General features: G+C 42.3%; 1 protein-coding gene across 5 annotated transcripts in view; it reads right to left on the bottom strand.

Annotated features, from left to right (window-relative positions):
- Nucleotides 1-16,750, bottom strand: part of CFAP61 (cilia and flagella associated protein 61) — a 285,821-nt gene that overhangs the window by 141,694 nt on the left and 127,377 nt on the right. For all 5 annotated transcript variants that reach the window (XM_032351542.1, XM_032351539.1, XM_032351538.1 and 2 more), the window contains 3 exons: nt 14,724-14,801; nt 11,335-11,541; nt 8,139-8,273 (listed from right to left, as the gene is read on the bottom strand). In XM_032351542.1, the coding sequence (XP_032207433.1) occupies nt 8,139-8,273; nt 11,335-11,541; nt 14,724-14,801 (420 nt within the window). The remainder of the gene's footprint in view (nt 1-8,138; nt 8,274-11,334; nt 11,542-14,723; nt 14,802-16,750) is intronic.

Here is a 16,750-nt window from a genome sequence, read left to right as displayed (position 1 = left end):
GCTACATAACTGAACCTCTCCTCACCTGTTTGCTCCCCTGCTCCCCTGCAAATCGGGGACAATGACACCCCGACTTCTGTGAGTCGATCCGTCCAGGTGTCTGACACAGAGCCCAGCACAGGAAGTACTCACGGATGGTTAGGGGGTCGTTCATCACAGGGCAAGTGCAACCACTAAAGGGACATTCTGGAATACTTCGTAACATGCAAAGACATTCACGATATATTCAGTGTAAAAGTGTGTTTCAAAATGCCGTATTTGATCGCCATGTATTTTTTTTTCCCACAGAAAATAAGCTAAAAGTAAAAACACCAAAATATTAACAAAGGTAACCTAGTGAGAGAGGATTGCAGGTTGTAGGGATTTTCTATTGATTTTTCCTAAAATTTCTACTATCAATATGGACTGCTTTTGTAACAGCCTGTTTTTTTTTTTTTTTAATCAAGAGGAAAAGAAGTAACTTCCTGAGTCAGAGTCAGCATCTGCAGGGCTAATTGTCCCCTTTGTCATTTTATATCCCCAGCTATTTAAAAATACACAAAGCAAAGCCTCCTGTTGGTGCTGCCTTGCCTTTTCCTCCCTGAAGGCGGATTGTGAAGAAGCCACTTAGCCGTGAAGGCCAGTTCCTGCCCCAGGGAGCCCAGGTCCACCCAGGAGCCCGGCTTGGCTGGGGCCCTCCAGAGCAAGAGCAGGCAGCTGATGTATCCCGAGGCGCTTTTGGACCTCTGTGGTATTCATTACTCTGGCTCTGCAGGGAACAGAATGCATTTTTTTTTTCTTCCTACAGGGTTATGGCAAGAACCCGATCAGCATCCAGGAAAGCCCCAGGATTCTCTCTCTCTCTCTCTTTTTTTTTTCTCCTGTTCGGAGCTGTTTTAAAAGGGGTAACACTAGGAAAGGTGGACTCAAACAAAGGACAGGCTGGTGGTTTAAAAACCAGAAAGTTCTCCATTTCTCTCTTGTGGTTTGGATGGGCTTTTTTTTTTTCCCCCCTCCTGCTGCTGGAGCTCTTCTAACTGTGCATGGAGGCCTACAGAAGGCTGATGAGCCAGCGAGGGTAAGGCAAGGAAGACAAGATCAGGAGAGATCAGATTTTAGGAAAAATTCTGCTTTCAGAATGACTGAAGCTAGTATTGTGGGTGTACAGTCAACCAAGAATGATGCTCTCCAGGAGTGGTGGAGAAGCCCTGCTTCCGAACTGAAAGAAGAGTTAGGTGCACTGCCTGGCCATGGCCTTGAGTGGACCAGCACTTGGCCACTTATTAGCAGGAATGCTGGGTCTCACCCAAGAATGAGAGAGTGCAAAATGGTGCAGTCACTGGGGTAAACAGTTTGGAAGATCCTCAAAATGTTGAACATAGAGTTACCATATGAACGAGCAATCCTACTCCTAGGTATACACACCCATGAGAAACAAAAACATATAGCCACATAAAAACCTGTGCAGGAATGTTCGTTGCAACGTGATGGAAACAACTCAAATGTCCATTGACTGATGAATGGATAAATAAAATGTAAAATGTAGCGGACACATATAATAGAGTATTCTTCAGCAATAAGAAGGAATAAAGTAGGGGCGCCTGGGTGGCTCTGTGGTTAAGCATCTGCCTTCAGCTCAGGTCATGATCTCAGGGTCCTGGGATTGAGTTCCACATCAGGCTTCCTGCTCAGCAGGGGTCTACTTCTCCCTCTCCCTCTGTGTTCCCTTGCTCTCTCAATCTCTCTCCCAAGTAAATAAAATCTTAAAGAAAAGGAATCAAGTACACAAGAAAATGGATGAAACTTATAAACATGCTAAGTGAATGCAGACAGTCCCAAAATGCCACATCGTATAACTCTACTTCTACAAAATGTCCACAGTAGGCAGATTCATGGAAACAGAAAATAAATCAGTAATTGCCTAGGGCTGGGGAAAGGGAGTAGCTACTAAGGGCTTTCTTTCTTGGCGTGACAAAAAAAGTTCTAAAATTAGATGGTATTTTTTGCCCAACTGTGTAATATACTAAAAACTAATAAATTTCATAATTTAATGGGTGAATTGTAGGGCATATAACTTATGTCTCAATAAAGCTGTTCAAGAGAAAGGGAGGGAGGAAGGCACAGAGAGAGGGAGAGAGAGACAGTGACTGTCCTATGATATCTATCTTAGAAAATGAGGATAAGACGTAGGATTGATTTTTGATGATGTTGCGATTGTTAAGAAGTAACTTTACTTTTCACAGTGTCTTAGCTTATCACACCCTGAAGATCTCATTCTGGCATTCGATCACAGGTCAATTTCTAAACAATGTCCAGGCTTGTCAATTATGCCACTAGAGTATATCCTATTCATCCCTGGCCTCCCGGGCAAACCTTCAGTCTCTTTCCCAGGGCATTTATTCTAGCACTTTCTAAGAACACTGTGAAGCCCGATGTAGCACAGAACTGAATATCGAGAAATTTATAACACAACGTAACCTATGTATGGGATCCCAATTTTTCCTCCTTTCCCAGCAGCTGCCACTATCATTTCAAAAGGTTTGCAACAATAAGCTAGAGAGAGAAGTACCAATAGCCTGATCAGTGGGTGTTTAAAAATTGACCCTGGCACACCAGCCTGGCCCTGTGCATCTGTTCCTTCCCAGGCGAGCCCCGGCCAGAGTCAGGCTGGCCCAGAATCAGAATCAAGAATGAAGGACTCAGCCAAGAGGAAAATCCAAACCTCTCTAGGGGAAAGACCATTATCTGTGGGTCACCTTTTGACTAAGGATCTGGTGCCAGAGATCTGGGAGATACCAAAAGGTCTACTGTCAAGCCATCTTCTTTTTCTGTAGTTTTGGTCTTCCTACAATGACTTGTGATAGCAACACTTTTGCTTTTTAGATAAGAGAATATATATATCATGATGGTTGAAGGCAGGGTTCTGGCAGCAGACCATCCAGATCTGAAGCTCTGCCAATGAATTAGTCTTTGGACAAGTCATTTACCCTCCTTCCCTGCAAGCCTGTTTTCTTTAGGTACCCTGAGGAGGGGAGTAGCCGTGACTCTTTACACGTGCTGATGTGAGCGTCAAATGGGATGATTCATGCATGGCAAGCCTTTAGTAAGGCTATTGGGAGAAATCGCTGCTGTTGTGATTTTTCTGTAAATTTATAGAGAAGGAATTATGAGAATAATGAGACTAAATCACTGATGGCACATGAGTCATACTGCTGTATACATGTATACTGCATATAATACTAAACTAGATAGTGTTCAGAGAACTGGAATGAAATGACCACAGAACGTGTACTGTTTGAAGGAGGAAAAAAAAGAGCTCATGAAGGAATGTCTATAAACTATCCTAAGAATGTCAGAGAAAAGGGTTCAAACATACTTCCTATAGGTAGTGCAAATGGCTAAGAAATGGCTTGAAAAATCACCCTTGACTCATAGGCGTGATTTAAAGTGCGTTAATTTCATTTCAAGATCCTATCACCATGGTCACACTGAGAGGATCAGGGCATATACGATGTTGAAAAACAAGCGTACGTATTTTTAGTAACCTCTATCGAGGAGAAGCCAAAGGGCTGACTTCAAAATACACCACACAATCTGACCACAACTACAACAGTGGAGTCTAACCATGGGCAGCCAAAGTTCCCAAGTTTAAAGAAGGGGTTGGGGTACAATCAAGCTGGGGAAAATTTAGCAGGTGCTGGAAGAATAATGCAATTTCCTAGGGCAGCAGATGCACAAGTGAAACAGTATCCAGTGACAGTCCATCAGATGGTAATTACCGCTGGACTGGGGAAGAACAGCCGAGATGAAAAGGGACAATTCAAAGGGTAACTGAATGCCAGTCAGTGACATCTTCTTGAGAGATCACATACCAGGAAAAAGCCGGCCAGCACTTAGCTCTGGGGTGGGGGGGGGGGGTTAAATAAATCGCCATTTTCCTTTGTAGAAGGACAAAGGGAACATGGAGGCCTCAAAGAATTCATTAGTCAAGACTTTAAAAGACCATCACTAATCAACCACCCACCTACCACAAATAATAACCACAGGCATCGATTGCCCTGAAAATGAGATTCCTGCATCATCTGAAAGATAATAGCTTGGTTTGGTCCCAAAAATTTGGGGGGGAAGAAAAGAAAGAGAGATGAGTTCACACTGTAATTCTATGGATCCCATAAACCAAGATGAAGGGCAAAAGACACCGAAATGAATGATGGGGAGCATGTATGAGACTGAAGTGAGCACATGAGCTGTTTCAGCTCAAAGCAGATTTTCTGGTATTTCATATCATAAGTAAGACTCATTTGAAATGAAACAGTGTGTCAGAACAAACGCATTCCTGACCAAGTGATGGTGGAGACCCAGTGTGGATCCTCCCCCTGAGTCTGGCTCTCAACACCGGGGCCAGTGTGGCCCTCTCCCATCCCTGGTTCAACTAGCCACAACAGTCACCACATTAACACGGGCACCAGTTTGTGAACTTCCAGACGGCAGGGGTCACAGTTATCTCTGAATGCCTATGTGGGAGCAGGCAAGGAAAGAAAATAGAACCATCCCACAGTCAGTGTGGCTCAAACTGCTCCACAGTCTTTCATTAATATGGCCATTCAATTAATTCAGCCATATTCTGAGTATTTCCCTGGCCGTGCTTTTCATGCATGTGGACCATGCACTGATTCATTACTAAAAAAAAAAAAAAAAAAATCTGTCCCAATAATTCTCACAATGTGAGACCAAGATGGACAATTCAAGCTGAGAAATGAGCCTTCCAAGCCTGGCCCATGTGGTTATGGTCTTGGTCAGAAAAAAAAACCTTGTCTCTTATCCATGAATCTACGCTGGTTGACTGTGGAGGTATTATGATGAATCTTTGAGACCCGCCTCTGTAATAGGTGATGAAAATCATTTATGTGTTTTCCAGGTCCTTTCTTAAGACCCGATATGGGGCAGGCAGTCAATTAATACAACAATAGGGTATATTACGGCAGAGACACCCATCATCCAAACCAGGCAGAAACCACCAGGGCCTTGGGGTGGGTGGGGACATATTTCCCTGCCAACAGTGATGAATTTCAATCACTGCTGGCTTGTGCCAGATTCAAATTGGCAACCCACCGAGATGAAACACTCTCTATCCCATTACTCATGCCTGGAGTGATCTGTTCCCTTGAAGACTGGCTTCCTACGTGAAAGCAAGGGAATGGATGGTCACTCTGAGATGGTTTAAGTAGGATAAAAGGTAAGAAAGGCAAGTACCCAGCCAGGGAAATGTGCGGACACGGTGAAGGAGCCATATAACCTCCATCTGCTAGGGGGTATAGCAAACTTGAAGGGAAAGTAAAAGGAGTTCATTTAGTAATGACAGTCACTCAATTTCACTAAGTTCAATGGCTGCAACACTATTGCTCTCCTAAGAAAACAATGCTTTTAAGACTCTATAGAAATTCATCCTAGAAAATTTCTATTTGGCTCACCCTTGTCTCAGATAATTGGCCTAAAGCATGAAATCCAACTAAAATGTTGAAAAGAAAAAAAAATTTTAAATAATATAATTTAGCATTTTTACTTTTGAGTATCCAGTCCTGTCCCATGTGGATTATGGTCTTGATAATCCCTCGATAAAACTTTTAAGATTTCTGAAATATTTACTAAATCATGTTTGCTTAATTTAATTCTTTACTAGAACCTTCTCAAGGAGAAGTACAATAAGTAGCAGCAGAAGTGTTTCCACAAAAGTCAAAATTCACAGATACAATAGACAACACGGCACAACATGGCAGGTACCAAGCACCAGCCCCACCCGTCTGGTAAGTGGTTGTCTCCCTGGACCAGTGATTTAAACAATCCATCTCTGCTGTCCCTCGAAATGAGCTTCGGCTCTACAGGGCACACACGGCACACTGAGATTACCACAGAAAAGTTTATGAAATGTAAGTAATGATTTTAACTCATACCAACCTGGGAAGTCATGATAAGATTGTTTTGAATGAAACAAAATTTTTTTTTTTTTTTTTTTTTTCCTGGCTTTATCCCTACCTGGAACTCCAGGCTCTGGAGATTCCTGGGGGTAGAGGTGGGGAGAAGTTGCTGGTATTCACAAAAACATTGTTCTTGGTAACCAGGTGACAGCTTTGCATTCCGCCTTTCCTTGGAAGGGCTGAAGGCAATGGAGTCCCGTGAGGGCTTCTCCTGGCCCAATAATATGGTCTGTCCATCCTTGAAGGATTCTCAGCAGTGAGTGCAAAAGGGCAGTAACTTGATCTGACACAGAAGCTGCATCCTTGGGAAGGGAGGCACCTTCTCCTGGGGTCACCATGACTCTAGGGAAGCTGTTGTAGGGCCTGATAGAAGAAGCCACCCTCTATGACCCCAAGGCACTCTCTTTGTGCTAAACCTGCGGGTCTTGGCTTTCATTCCAAAGGAGTCCAATTCAAAAACAGCCCATCTGGTAGCCGTCCCAAAAGTCCTCCAGATGGGCTTGGCCACTCTTACCTTCAGCGTGAACAAACCGTAAATTGCAGTGCTCTGGGCCCTGCTACCTAGAACCTACCCATGATCCTGGATGAAATATATGTATCTGAGAATTGCTTCAAAATGATAAGGAGGAAGGAGAAGTGGGTGGGGGTGTAGATGATTCAAAATTGGCCAAGAATTGCAAGAAAAGGGCATTTTTGAAGCTCAGTGCCAAGTATCTGCGTGTTTCAGTGCTACTCAACATGGGGTCTAAGACAGGTGCCCATCGGCAAACTGTCATTGGTCTTGGAAGATGTAAGCACAGAGATGGAGAGAAGCATTCAGCAACTTTTATAACCATTGAAGAGAGTAATTGTGCTTGTTTGATCTAATAATAAAATAATTGGACTTGAGTTTTGTCTTCCTTTGTTGTTAAACTCATTCTTAAGGAATTCACCTTTTACAAAGCTATTGGTCTATGTTGGATTGTACCTTTAAAAAAAAAAAAAAAAAGAGAATAAGGTCCCTCAGCACAGACAGGATGAGAAGCCCTGCTTTATCTGGTTCTCTCTACTTTGGTATATGCTTGACCTTTTCCATAATAAAGAGTTAAGGAGGGAAAGAACTGCTATTGATTTTTAGTCACTCCTCAAATACAAATTTAGATCTTATCAGAAAAGAGATATAAATTTATTGTCCATTTTACAAATGTAAGGATGATTGCAGGATTTAAGCAGCCTTGGTTACTGTGAGCAGGTGCCACCCAGCCGGGTCTTGATGGAGACCCTCCCACGCCCCACCCAGTGCACCCATTTGCAGACCGGGAGCTGGGGGCAGCAGACTGACATATTTCCTGCAGTGCTGGGGTTGCCCAAGCTCTTTATTTGAGCACCGTATCGAGCAACTCCTTGGCTAATCTTTTGGAGAGTTTAAACCTTCCACTTTCCTCTTTCCTCTCTCACAACAGACCAATGTCAGCACACTGAGGGAATTTTTTTTTTCAACTTATTTAAATGGAAGTGCCTACAAATACTACAAACCCACATATGCACATCAACTTGACAAGATCGTGGGTTTTTTTCCCAGCTAATTCATTGAAGACGGCCATGTGTACACACACATGTGCATTTTCAGTGAAAGTGCAATCTAGGTTCTATTTGGGTTTCTTCTGTTCTGGTAATAAAACGCATCCCGGGGTTGTTCATTTTAAGGCTAAGCCCCGTGCCACCCCTGGGCAGCTTATAGGGTCCTGTTAATCATCCTGGCTCCCCACAGAGGGGTTAAAGCAAACCCAGCTTAAGACCCGGCTCTGCTGTCTCAGTCAGCTTTGTCCGACTTGTGAATGCCCACTTCTGCCTTGCAAACAAAACATCAGCGGAAAGGGAGATCCTGCGTTTGAGGAAGGAGAAAGAAAACAGAAATACGTCGGGAGTTTGACTCCCGCCCACCTGGGCAGAGACATGAAGCGTCCCCGTGGGGTCTGTCGTCCAGGGATCAGGCCACCCCTGTTTCAGGTTTCTGTGAAATAACCACCTGAGGGAAAGGGCTGCAGGGGGGCCTGGGCAGGGAGCCCCTGTAAGGGCACGAGCTCCAGGCTCCCTGTAATTAAGAAGCAGCCTACTCCCTAGAAGACGGCACTGCTACCCCATCTGCCACGCCCGCGCGACTTGGCTCGGCGCCTCCCTGCCTGCTGCCGCCCGGCTACCCACCGGATCCTTGGAGACCGCCTTTGATGGAGCGTTGATGCCAAGCTTTTCCAGAGGATAGACAATCTGTCGTCGTGGCCGCACGGGAACCAAGTAATGAAGGGCGGATGTCAGGGAGTGGGCAGAGGAGTTCTGGAACTGAAAGACAGCAATCTCTGTTTTAGGGGAGAGAATGTGAGGGCAGTGCTGCACAGATGCCTGCGTGCGGCTTTACAAATACAAAAGTCTGAACTCGGCCAAATTGTAGAGGGGGGAAAAAATCAGCAAATAAACAAACAGACTCTTCGAGCAGAGGAATGAATTGTAGATAATGCCTGACACTAATGAAGATAATTACGAGAGTAATTACATTACTATCTCTGTGGGAATGACAGATAAACAAGTGGTTTGGTTTATGGGATTTTTCAGTACAAGTATTTTCCCCAGGAGGATATTCTTCTCCATAGTGATCATGAATCAGCTTGATTTGACCCCATTAAGCTCTGTTATCTGCGTCCTGTTAACCTTTGCGTGTTTGGCACAAGCTGCTTTAAGAAGGCACATAGATAAAAATGTCATCTGAGGGGAGGCTGAGTGCCGCCGTGGAGATCCTCCTGTTTGTGAAAGGCACAGTTACTTCAAATGGATTTTTGTTGACAAAAAGAAGGGTTTTAAAACAAAAAGGTGAAACTGGAAAGTGGGGTGGGGGTTAGGGAAATTGTATCATATTATTTTGACTTATATTAGTGCTAAATTATGAGGCAGATTTATGCTTACTGTAACAGACTATGATAAATCATGTTTTAGGAGAATGTGTTAAATATTCATTTTACCCCATTTTTAAAACTTGGCAGAGAAAACTGAACATGGTGATTATTCCTTTCACATTTATGAAATCCGAGGGGGTTCTGGTGAAACTAACTCAGGGTATTTCAACCACTTAAACCTCAGGAATTAAACTGTGACACCAAAATCTCTAATGACATGTTTATGGAATTTAAACTGGAAAACAAACAAGTAAAACTCAACTAAAACTAGGTGTAGTTTAATAAATAAGATGGTTTACGTATGACTTAGCTGCTGTTTGATAGCCCCCCAGCCCCAGGCATTTCTGAGAGCTTCAGAAAGGGATTTCTAAAATCCTTCACACCCTGACTTTGCACACTGAGAAACAGAAGCCAGGAATTCCTAGCCAGAGTTTTGCTTTTATTCCTGGAGGATCTCCTACCACGAAAGTATGGGTAAGACCATCTTCATAATGAGAGCCCAATGTTCACTTTTACTATAGTCAAGGGATTTATAGCAGAACTTGTCAATTCTTACCTAAATTACCTGGTATGGCTTCTGACCCTTGTTTAAACGTATGTGTGTAAATCAGCTGGAAGTGCAGAGAGGAAAAATCTGTCTCCAAATGTGTTTCTATATGCTACGTGAAATAGTGCGTAACACGTTCCAAATTTTCTACACGATTGAGGTAAATATGCGAATGTTCAGCAAAATGTCAAAGATACTATTTTTTATTATGGATGCAAAAAGACTTTCTGGCCCAACTGGGCACATGCAGGCAACATCATGAATAAAACGTTAAGAATTTAATATCACATCCTGAAGGTCACCGCATTGGCAACCTGCCAAATGCAAAGTAAAAAGAAAATGTGCGGGACCAGGATTTTCCAGCAGAACCATTCCCTTCCATCTCCTTAAGTTCAAATTTAGGACATTCGCATGTCTATCACACTGCATTTTGATAGGGAAAAAATCATCATTAGAGCATATTCTACCTCTTGCTGAAAATCTTTTCCACTTTTTTCTTCTTCCCCATTTCCTCTGTACTTCCCCAGAAGGCTTTTGTTAAATAAGATACATTGGCAAAATTACTGGTTTGGGGAATGTATCGATAGCCTTTAGACTGCTTTTAAGTTTAATGAATCAGAGTATTTTAAAAATCTGCTTAGCTCATTTGTGGTAACAAAGAAGAGACATGACAACATCCTGGACTCTGAGCAGAGCATGAGAAAGATTTTGGTCATGAATGGGACATGATGCGACAACTTCGCACTGGCATACTGATTGCGTCTCATCCCCTTTCAAGTCTACATGGAGCTGAGTGATGGAGGGATGGACTTGCCAGAAGCAATACTTGAGAAGCCAGCTTGAAGAGACCCTTGCCTGTGGAACAACCAGGACACTGTGTGTGTGTGTGTGTGCGTGTCTGTGTGATGTGTGTGTGTAGACACACAGATGTGGGCATGCACACGTGTGTGACCCTTCTCAGCACTCGGACTGGGATGCAACTTTGAACAAGACAGACAAACAGGGGCACCTGGGGGGCTCAGTCAGCTAAGGTCTGCCTTCAGCTCAGGTCATGATCCCAGAGTTCTGGGACTGAGCCCCATGTCCGGCTCCCTGGTCAGTGGGTAACCTGCTTCTCTCTCTCTTGTTCTGCTGCTCCTCCTGCTTCTGCTCTCTCTCAAATAAATATAAAATCTTAAAAAAAAAAAAAGACAGACAATCACTTCTGCTTTCATGATAGAAGATAATTTAGCTAGTGAAAAGTGCTCTGAAGACTAAACAGGATAAGTGAAAGCAAGACTGAGGCACATGAAGAGCTTGCTATCTGTGCATGTTTGGATACACTGTAGATGGCTTTTACTGCAAAAGGATTAGTTTACGTAAGTGAAACAGTGTTGGGCAGAGTTATACAGGTATTTGCTACATAAAGATTACGTTACTTTCATACATCTCCGCTTTTTATCCATCCCTCTTATGGCAGTTGTTCCAGGGTTTATTTGGAATGCTGAAAGCACATCGATCTTACAGGATTGAACTGATTTGTTCTATGAGTTTAAACAAGAGTGTTCTTTGCTTGAAGAACTCAATAGGATAATTTTAGCATTTCACTAAAGCCCCATCAGAAATTATTTGACTTCCATGCCCCTTAGAGCAATTTTGCACTTTTCAGTGTCTCTTTTGTCACTAGGGAAAAGCCAACAAATTGTTCTACTAATTATAATGGTTATAAATGTCTCTGAAATTCAGTCTGCTGGACTTTTCACTATAGTGTAATAAATAAAAGGGCCAATGTGGCCATTTGAAATTCAGAGGCATGTTATAATCCGAATCCATTCAGTGAGGCAGGAATGAAGTATGGCACACAACACAGATGATGTCGCGAAGGTTGACGTGCTGGAAAAGTGAATGAATGGTGACGTTCTTTTACCTTGCCTTCCCTGGCCTGCGGGTAAACAGGGTAGTAGAGACAGGACTTAAAGCCTAAACGGAGGATCTCCTTTAGGAAAAACTTGGTGTAGTGCCGAAAGATAGGATTCAGGGCAAAGTGGTACAAGTGCCCATGTTCTTCGCGCTGGTGGTGACTGAAGTAGATGAAATCTTCAATGTTGTAATGGGATCGTATGTACTCTACATCCTAAAACAGAGGAGGGGAAAGGACATCTAAGGATGTTTTAAACAAACATTTTGTCACAAAAACCTTGTAAAAATTACCTGAGGTACTATAGTTAGGAACGTGCTTTTGTCTCCTGTGATTTACTACCTCATTTCACTGTTGAGTTTTTGAAAATGGAAAATTACGTTTCCTGAAAATTCTGATGGCTTGTGTCTGAGGGGTGACAACACAGCTTTGGAATTGGTTCCTTACAGTCACGGCTGTTAAAAACCCAGAGAGCCTCGAGTCTCTGCTAGTGGCCAGGTGACAGGATGGCAGCTCGTCACCACTGCTGGAGAAGGGGAGCACCAGCTGGTCAGTGTGACTAACTGAACACGTACAAAACTCAGCAGCAGGACAAACACCGCCACTGGTGTTCTCTGGACTTTACCATCCTCCCTTCACCCATTAATGTGGAAACGTGCCGTCCCACAGGTCGCATACTTTGACTGGCACGTGGGTTGGGTTGGTCTACAATAAAACCACAAGACTAGACCTTGTCTATAGGCATTCCTTAAACTTTCTATGTCTCTCAAGTATTCTATTTTTAGACTGTGGAAGGTAATTTAAGGTAATTTAAAGGACTGGTGTTTACTTATATGAGAAAATATCAGACATTTTGCTTGGCTTCTGTGGTTCTAGTTCCAACCATCACTCCTGGTCCCCCACACTGTGGGCAGAGAAGCAGGGGCTCGTCTTCTCTGTGGGCAGAGAAGCAGGGGCTCTGCTAACTGTGCACAGCTTCCCTTCCCCGTAGTGCACACGGTGGGGTGGGGGCGCCGTCCAGAGTGAGTGTGACTTTCTCTCATGACAAGAACAGTAAACACACCTGGTGTGCAAGAAAATATCAAAGTACACACACATTGGAAAGCACTTCTATGTCTTCTTGTTTTCTACAGTAGAATTGTCCTAAAAGCACACTTTCAAAAAGAGGAATTGGAGTAGGAGCCTGATTTGCTCTGTGATCAGCAAAGCTGGCATTAGAAAGTTCAGAAAACCAAGTCTGTATTCAATCCCATCGAGGTCCTTTGTCTTTACAGCCTCTGCCACAAAGCACAGAGGAAAGGTTGCTCGGGGCAGTTCTGGCAAGGACTGACCTTTCCATCTGCACTGACCCTATAATTGTCTTAATATCCTAAGACTTTTCTTTAATTACCAAGAAGGCATCCCTCATTATAAGAGAAAATGAGTAAAAACTGTAGGGCTGAGAAATCATTGAAAAACAAGGAGTGAAGAGCCTACAGAGGTTACTAGCTCAAAACAGCATATGGGTCATTTTCTTCCCATCCCAAATCCCTTAAAATAACAACAAAAAATTATTTTTAAAGTATGAGGTGGTGTGATGGAGGACACAAAAGTAGTCTATGGGATGCCTGCGCGGCTCAGTAGGTTAGGTATCTGCCTTTGGCTTAGGTCATGATCTCAGGGGCACCTGGGTGGCTCAGTGGGTTAAAGCCTCTGCCTTCGGCTCGGGTCGTGATCCCAGGGTGCTGGGATCGAGCCCCGCATTGGGCTCTCTGCTCAGCGGGGAGCCTGCTTCCCTTCCTTTCTCTCTGCCTGCCTCTCTGCCTACTTGTGATCTCTCTCTCTCTCTCTGTCCAATAAATGAATAAAATCTTTTAAAAAAATTAAAAAAAAAAGAAAGAAAGAAAAATCATAAATGTCTAGGACTATGTCAGTTAGGGTCTCAGCATGAAACAGATGGTATGTTCAAATTAGGATAACTGGAGATGGGTTTAACAAAAAGACTCTTTACAAGGCAGGGCAGGGCATCAGTAAGGATAGTGTAGCAGAAACCTCAAGCGATCACCACCCTAGATGGGTGGCATGGGACGTACTACTTACTAAAGTCCAAACTGAGGGTCCTGGAAAAAAGGACACATTGGAAAGGTCAAGGAACTCAGTAAAGACACCAGCCAGCTAAAGGCATCCCAACCACACTCTCCTCCTTTCCTCTCCTCAGGGTTCGCCATTGGCCAAACCCAATTAGAGGATGACGGGTGAAGGCACCCATGATGTTGCCCACCAGGTCAGGCTCCCTAGGACAGAACAGAGCAGAGAGTAAACCTATGGGGGCAAACAAAATACCTGGCACAAGAAACCTGTATGCTAAAAGCCACAAAACTTTACTGAAGAATCCAAAAGAATTCAACACCACCACCACCACCATCAGTATTTTAACTGTTGGCCTAAGTTCTATAAAAACCACTAAGGTGCAAATAAGTTCATAGTAAGTGTTATAAGGCTCATCTGGAAGAGGAAATAACCAATTAAATGCAAGAAAATTTATATTAAAAAAGAAAGATGAGTGAGAAAAGACTCCCCTACCAGATATCAAAGTACATGATAATACAACAGATATCAACAACAGCAACAACAAAAAATCCATGGAACAGAACAGAACAGAGGGTTTAAAAATAGACACAGGCACATGGAAATTTCATCATGTAAAGGTGGTATTTTAAATCAGCAGGAAAAGAAGGAACTATTCAGCAATAAATATTTAGGAAGAACTGGCTGTGCGTTAGGAAAAAAATAAAATCACATGTCCCATTGATACCACACACGCACACACACACACACAATGCATGCAATTAAGTGCAAGGAAGACTGTAGAAAAGGATTGATGCCTAATTATTTTTTTTAAAGATTTTATTTATTTGACAGAGAGAAACACAGCAAGAGAGGGAACACAAGCAGGGGGAATGGGAGAAGGAGGAACAGGTTTCCTGTGGAGCAGGGAGCCTGTTGCGGGGCTTGAACCCAGGACCCCAGGATCATGATCTCAGCTGAAGGCAGATGCTTAAGGACTGAGCCACCAAGGAGTCCCTGATGCCTAATTATTAATAGTAGTAATCCTTTGGGGAGAGCAGTTAAGACTTTTTTGGGGGGAGGTCCTGATGGAAGGTTAACTGAATTCTTAAAATGTGAACATTTTCATATATTCTCTGTCATATTTTAGACTGAAAAAGAAATGGGATATTGAAAGTCAACCAAGTGGGATGCAAGCAGATGACGATTTATATCCTTCCAAAAAAATTATAGCCTTCAGAAAAAAGACATTTTGCATATTAAATATGCAAAAATGAAAAAGAGGCATTGTGTGCTAATTCATGATATAAAAAGGCATAATCCAGGAAATCAATGTCTATTTCACAGTTTACCATTTCATCTCTGATCACTGCAATGCCAACTATTTGTTCTGCAACTTCAGCTACAAATGCCTTCATTGGTGTTCCATCCTGAAAAGATAAGCATGTATTTTAAGGCCCTTAAAAATATAACTGTCAAAGTTTCTGTAAGCAGTCAATAGTGAGCCTTAAGCATGGTCACCTAATAGCAATGACAGTCAGAGCCAACATCCACCAGTACTTACCTCTGGACTGTGCGCTAAGTTGAATGTCTTCCCTGTGTTCACTGAAGCCAACTCCTACAAGGTAAATATTATCACTACCTCTATTTCACTTTAACAAGAAAATAAGGATCAGGGGCTGAGGAACATGCCAAGATTTCCAGCTCCTAAGGGATGACTCTGTGATTTAAACCACAGTCCCTTTGACTTGGAATCCATTTTCTTTAGCTCTACATCAGTGATTCTTAAAAATTGTGTTCTCAGGATGCCTAATCCCTGTGACTCCGAAGAGCATGGGGTATGTGTGTAACAGCTATCTAACAGTAGTTTCTGCATTAGAAATTAAAACTGAGAAAAATTTTAATTTGTTTATTCATTTTTGTTTAATTTACTAATTAAAACAAAATTTAAAATTTGACAAAAATATTTAGAGAGAAGAGTAGCATTGTTTTATATTTTTGCAAATCTCTTTAATGTCTGGCTTAATGGAAGACAGCTGGATGCTCATATCTGCTTCTGTATTCAATCTGTTGCAATATGTTATTTTGGTTGAAATATATGAAAAAAAATCTGTCTTCACAAAGATACAGAGTTGGAAAACAGAGAAGTATTTAAGTCATCTTTTCAGATAATTATGGGTAGTCTTCTCTGATGTTCCACCAAAACTCAACAAGTGGTACTGTTTGAAGATGAGCTGCAATGTGGAATCTGAAACCATATCAATAAACTGGTATACATTGTTACGTTAAAACCCATCTGTCTATCCTGTTATTTGAATGAATCTTTTACCTATTGGTGATTTTGTAACATCATGTTATATCTGGAAAATATTGGTTCACCAAACTTAACATAGATTTCCCAAATGCGACTTATGACAAAAAATCAAAGTATCATATTTGGTAATATCACCACCAGCCTCATTAGAACAATTTTTAAGTTTTTGGAAGCTGTCAAGCTCATGATGAGAGATACTGATTTTCCAAAATTCTGATTTTTTACTGAAAGCTTGGATTTTATCAGAGGGAACAAATGCTGTCAGTGGTTTCCTTGGAGTGACAGCCTCACTTCATTCTTTTTTTTCTTTTTTTTAAGAAGATAATATCCAGGACTTTTATTTACTTTTAAAAAATTTTTTTGATAGATCAATATGGCTTTTTTTTTATTTCTTTTCAGCATAACAGTATTCATTGTTTTTGCTCCACACCCAGTGCTCCATGCAATACGTGCCCTCTCTAATATCCACCACCTTGTTCCCCCAACCTCCCACCCCCCACCCCTTCAAAACCCTCAGATTGTTTTTCAGAGTCCACAGTCTCTCATGGTTCACCTCCCCGTCCAATTTCCCTCAACTCCCTTCTCCTCTCCATCTCCCCTTGTCCTCCATGCTATTTGTTATGCTCCACAAATAAGTGAAACCATATGATAATTGACTCTCTCTGCTTGACTTATTTCACTCAGCAAAATCTCTTCCAGTCCCGTCCATGTTGCTACAAAAGTTGGGTATTCGTCCTTTCTGATGGAGGCATAATACTCCATAGTGTATATGGACCACATCTTCTTTATCGATTCGTCCATTGAAGGGCATCTTGGTTCTTTCCAGTTTGGCGACCGTGGCCATTGTTGCTACAACCATTGGGGTACAGATGGCCCTTCTTTTCACTACATCTGTATCTTTGGGGTAAATACCCAAGAGTGCAACTGCAGGGTCATAGGGAAGCTCTATTTTTAATTTCTTTCTTTCTTTCTTTTTAGTAGTTATCATTCATTTTAAAGAAAATGTCTGCCAACTTTCTAAGACTGAGTAACCGTATTTTGTCTGCCAGCTCTTCTTTCAAGTAA

The sequence above is a fragment of the Mustela erminea genome, chromosome 7 (genome assembly GCF_009829155.1).
Source record: "Mustela erminea isolate mMusErm1 chromosome 7, mMusErm1.Pri, whole genome shotgun sequence".
NCBI classification, from domain to species: Eukaryota; Metazoa; Chordata; class Mammalia; order Carnivora; family Mustelidae; genus Mustela; species Mustela erminea.
The sequence above is the reverse complement of the archived record's forward strand: the minus strand, read 5'-3'. Positions and strand labels throughout refer to the sequence as shown.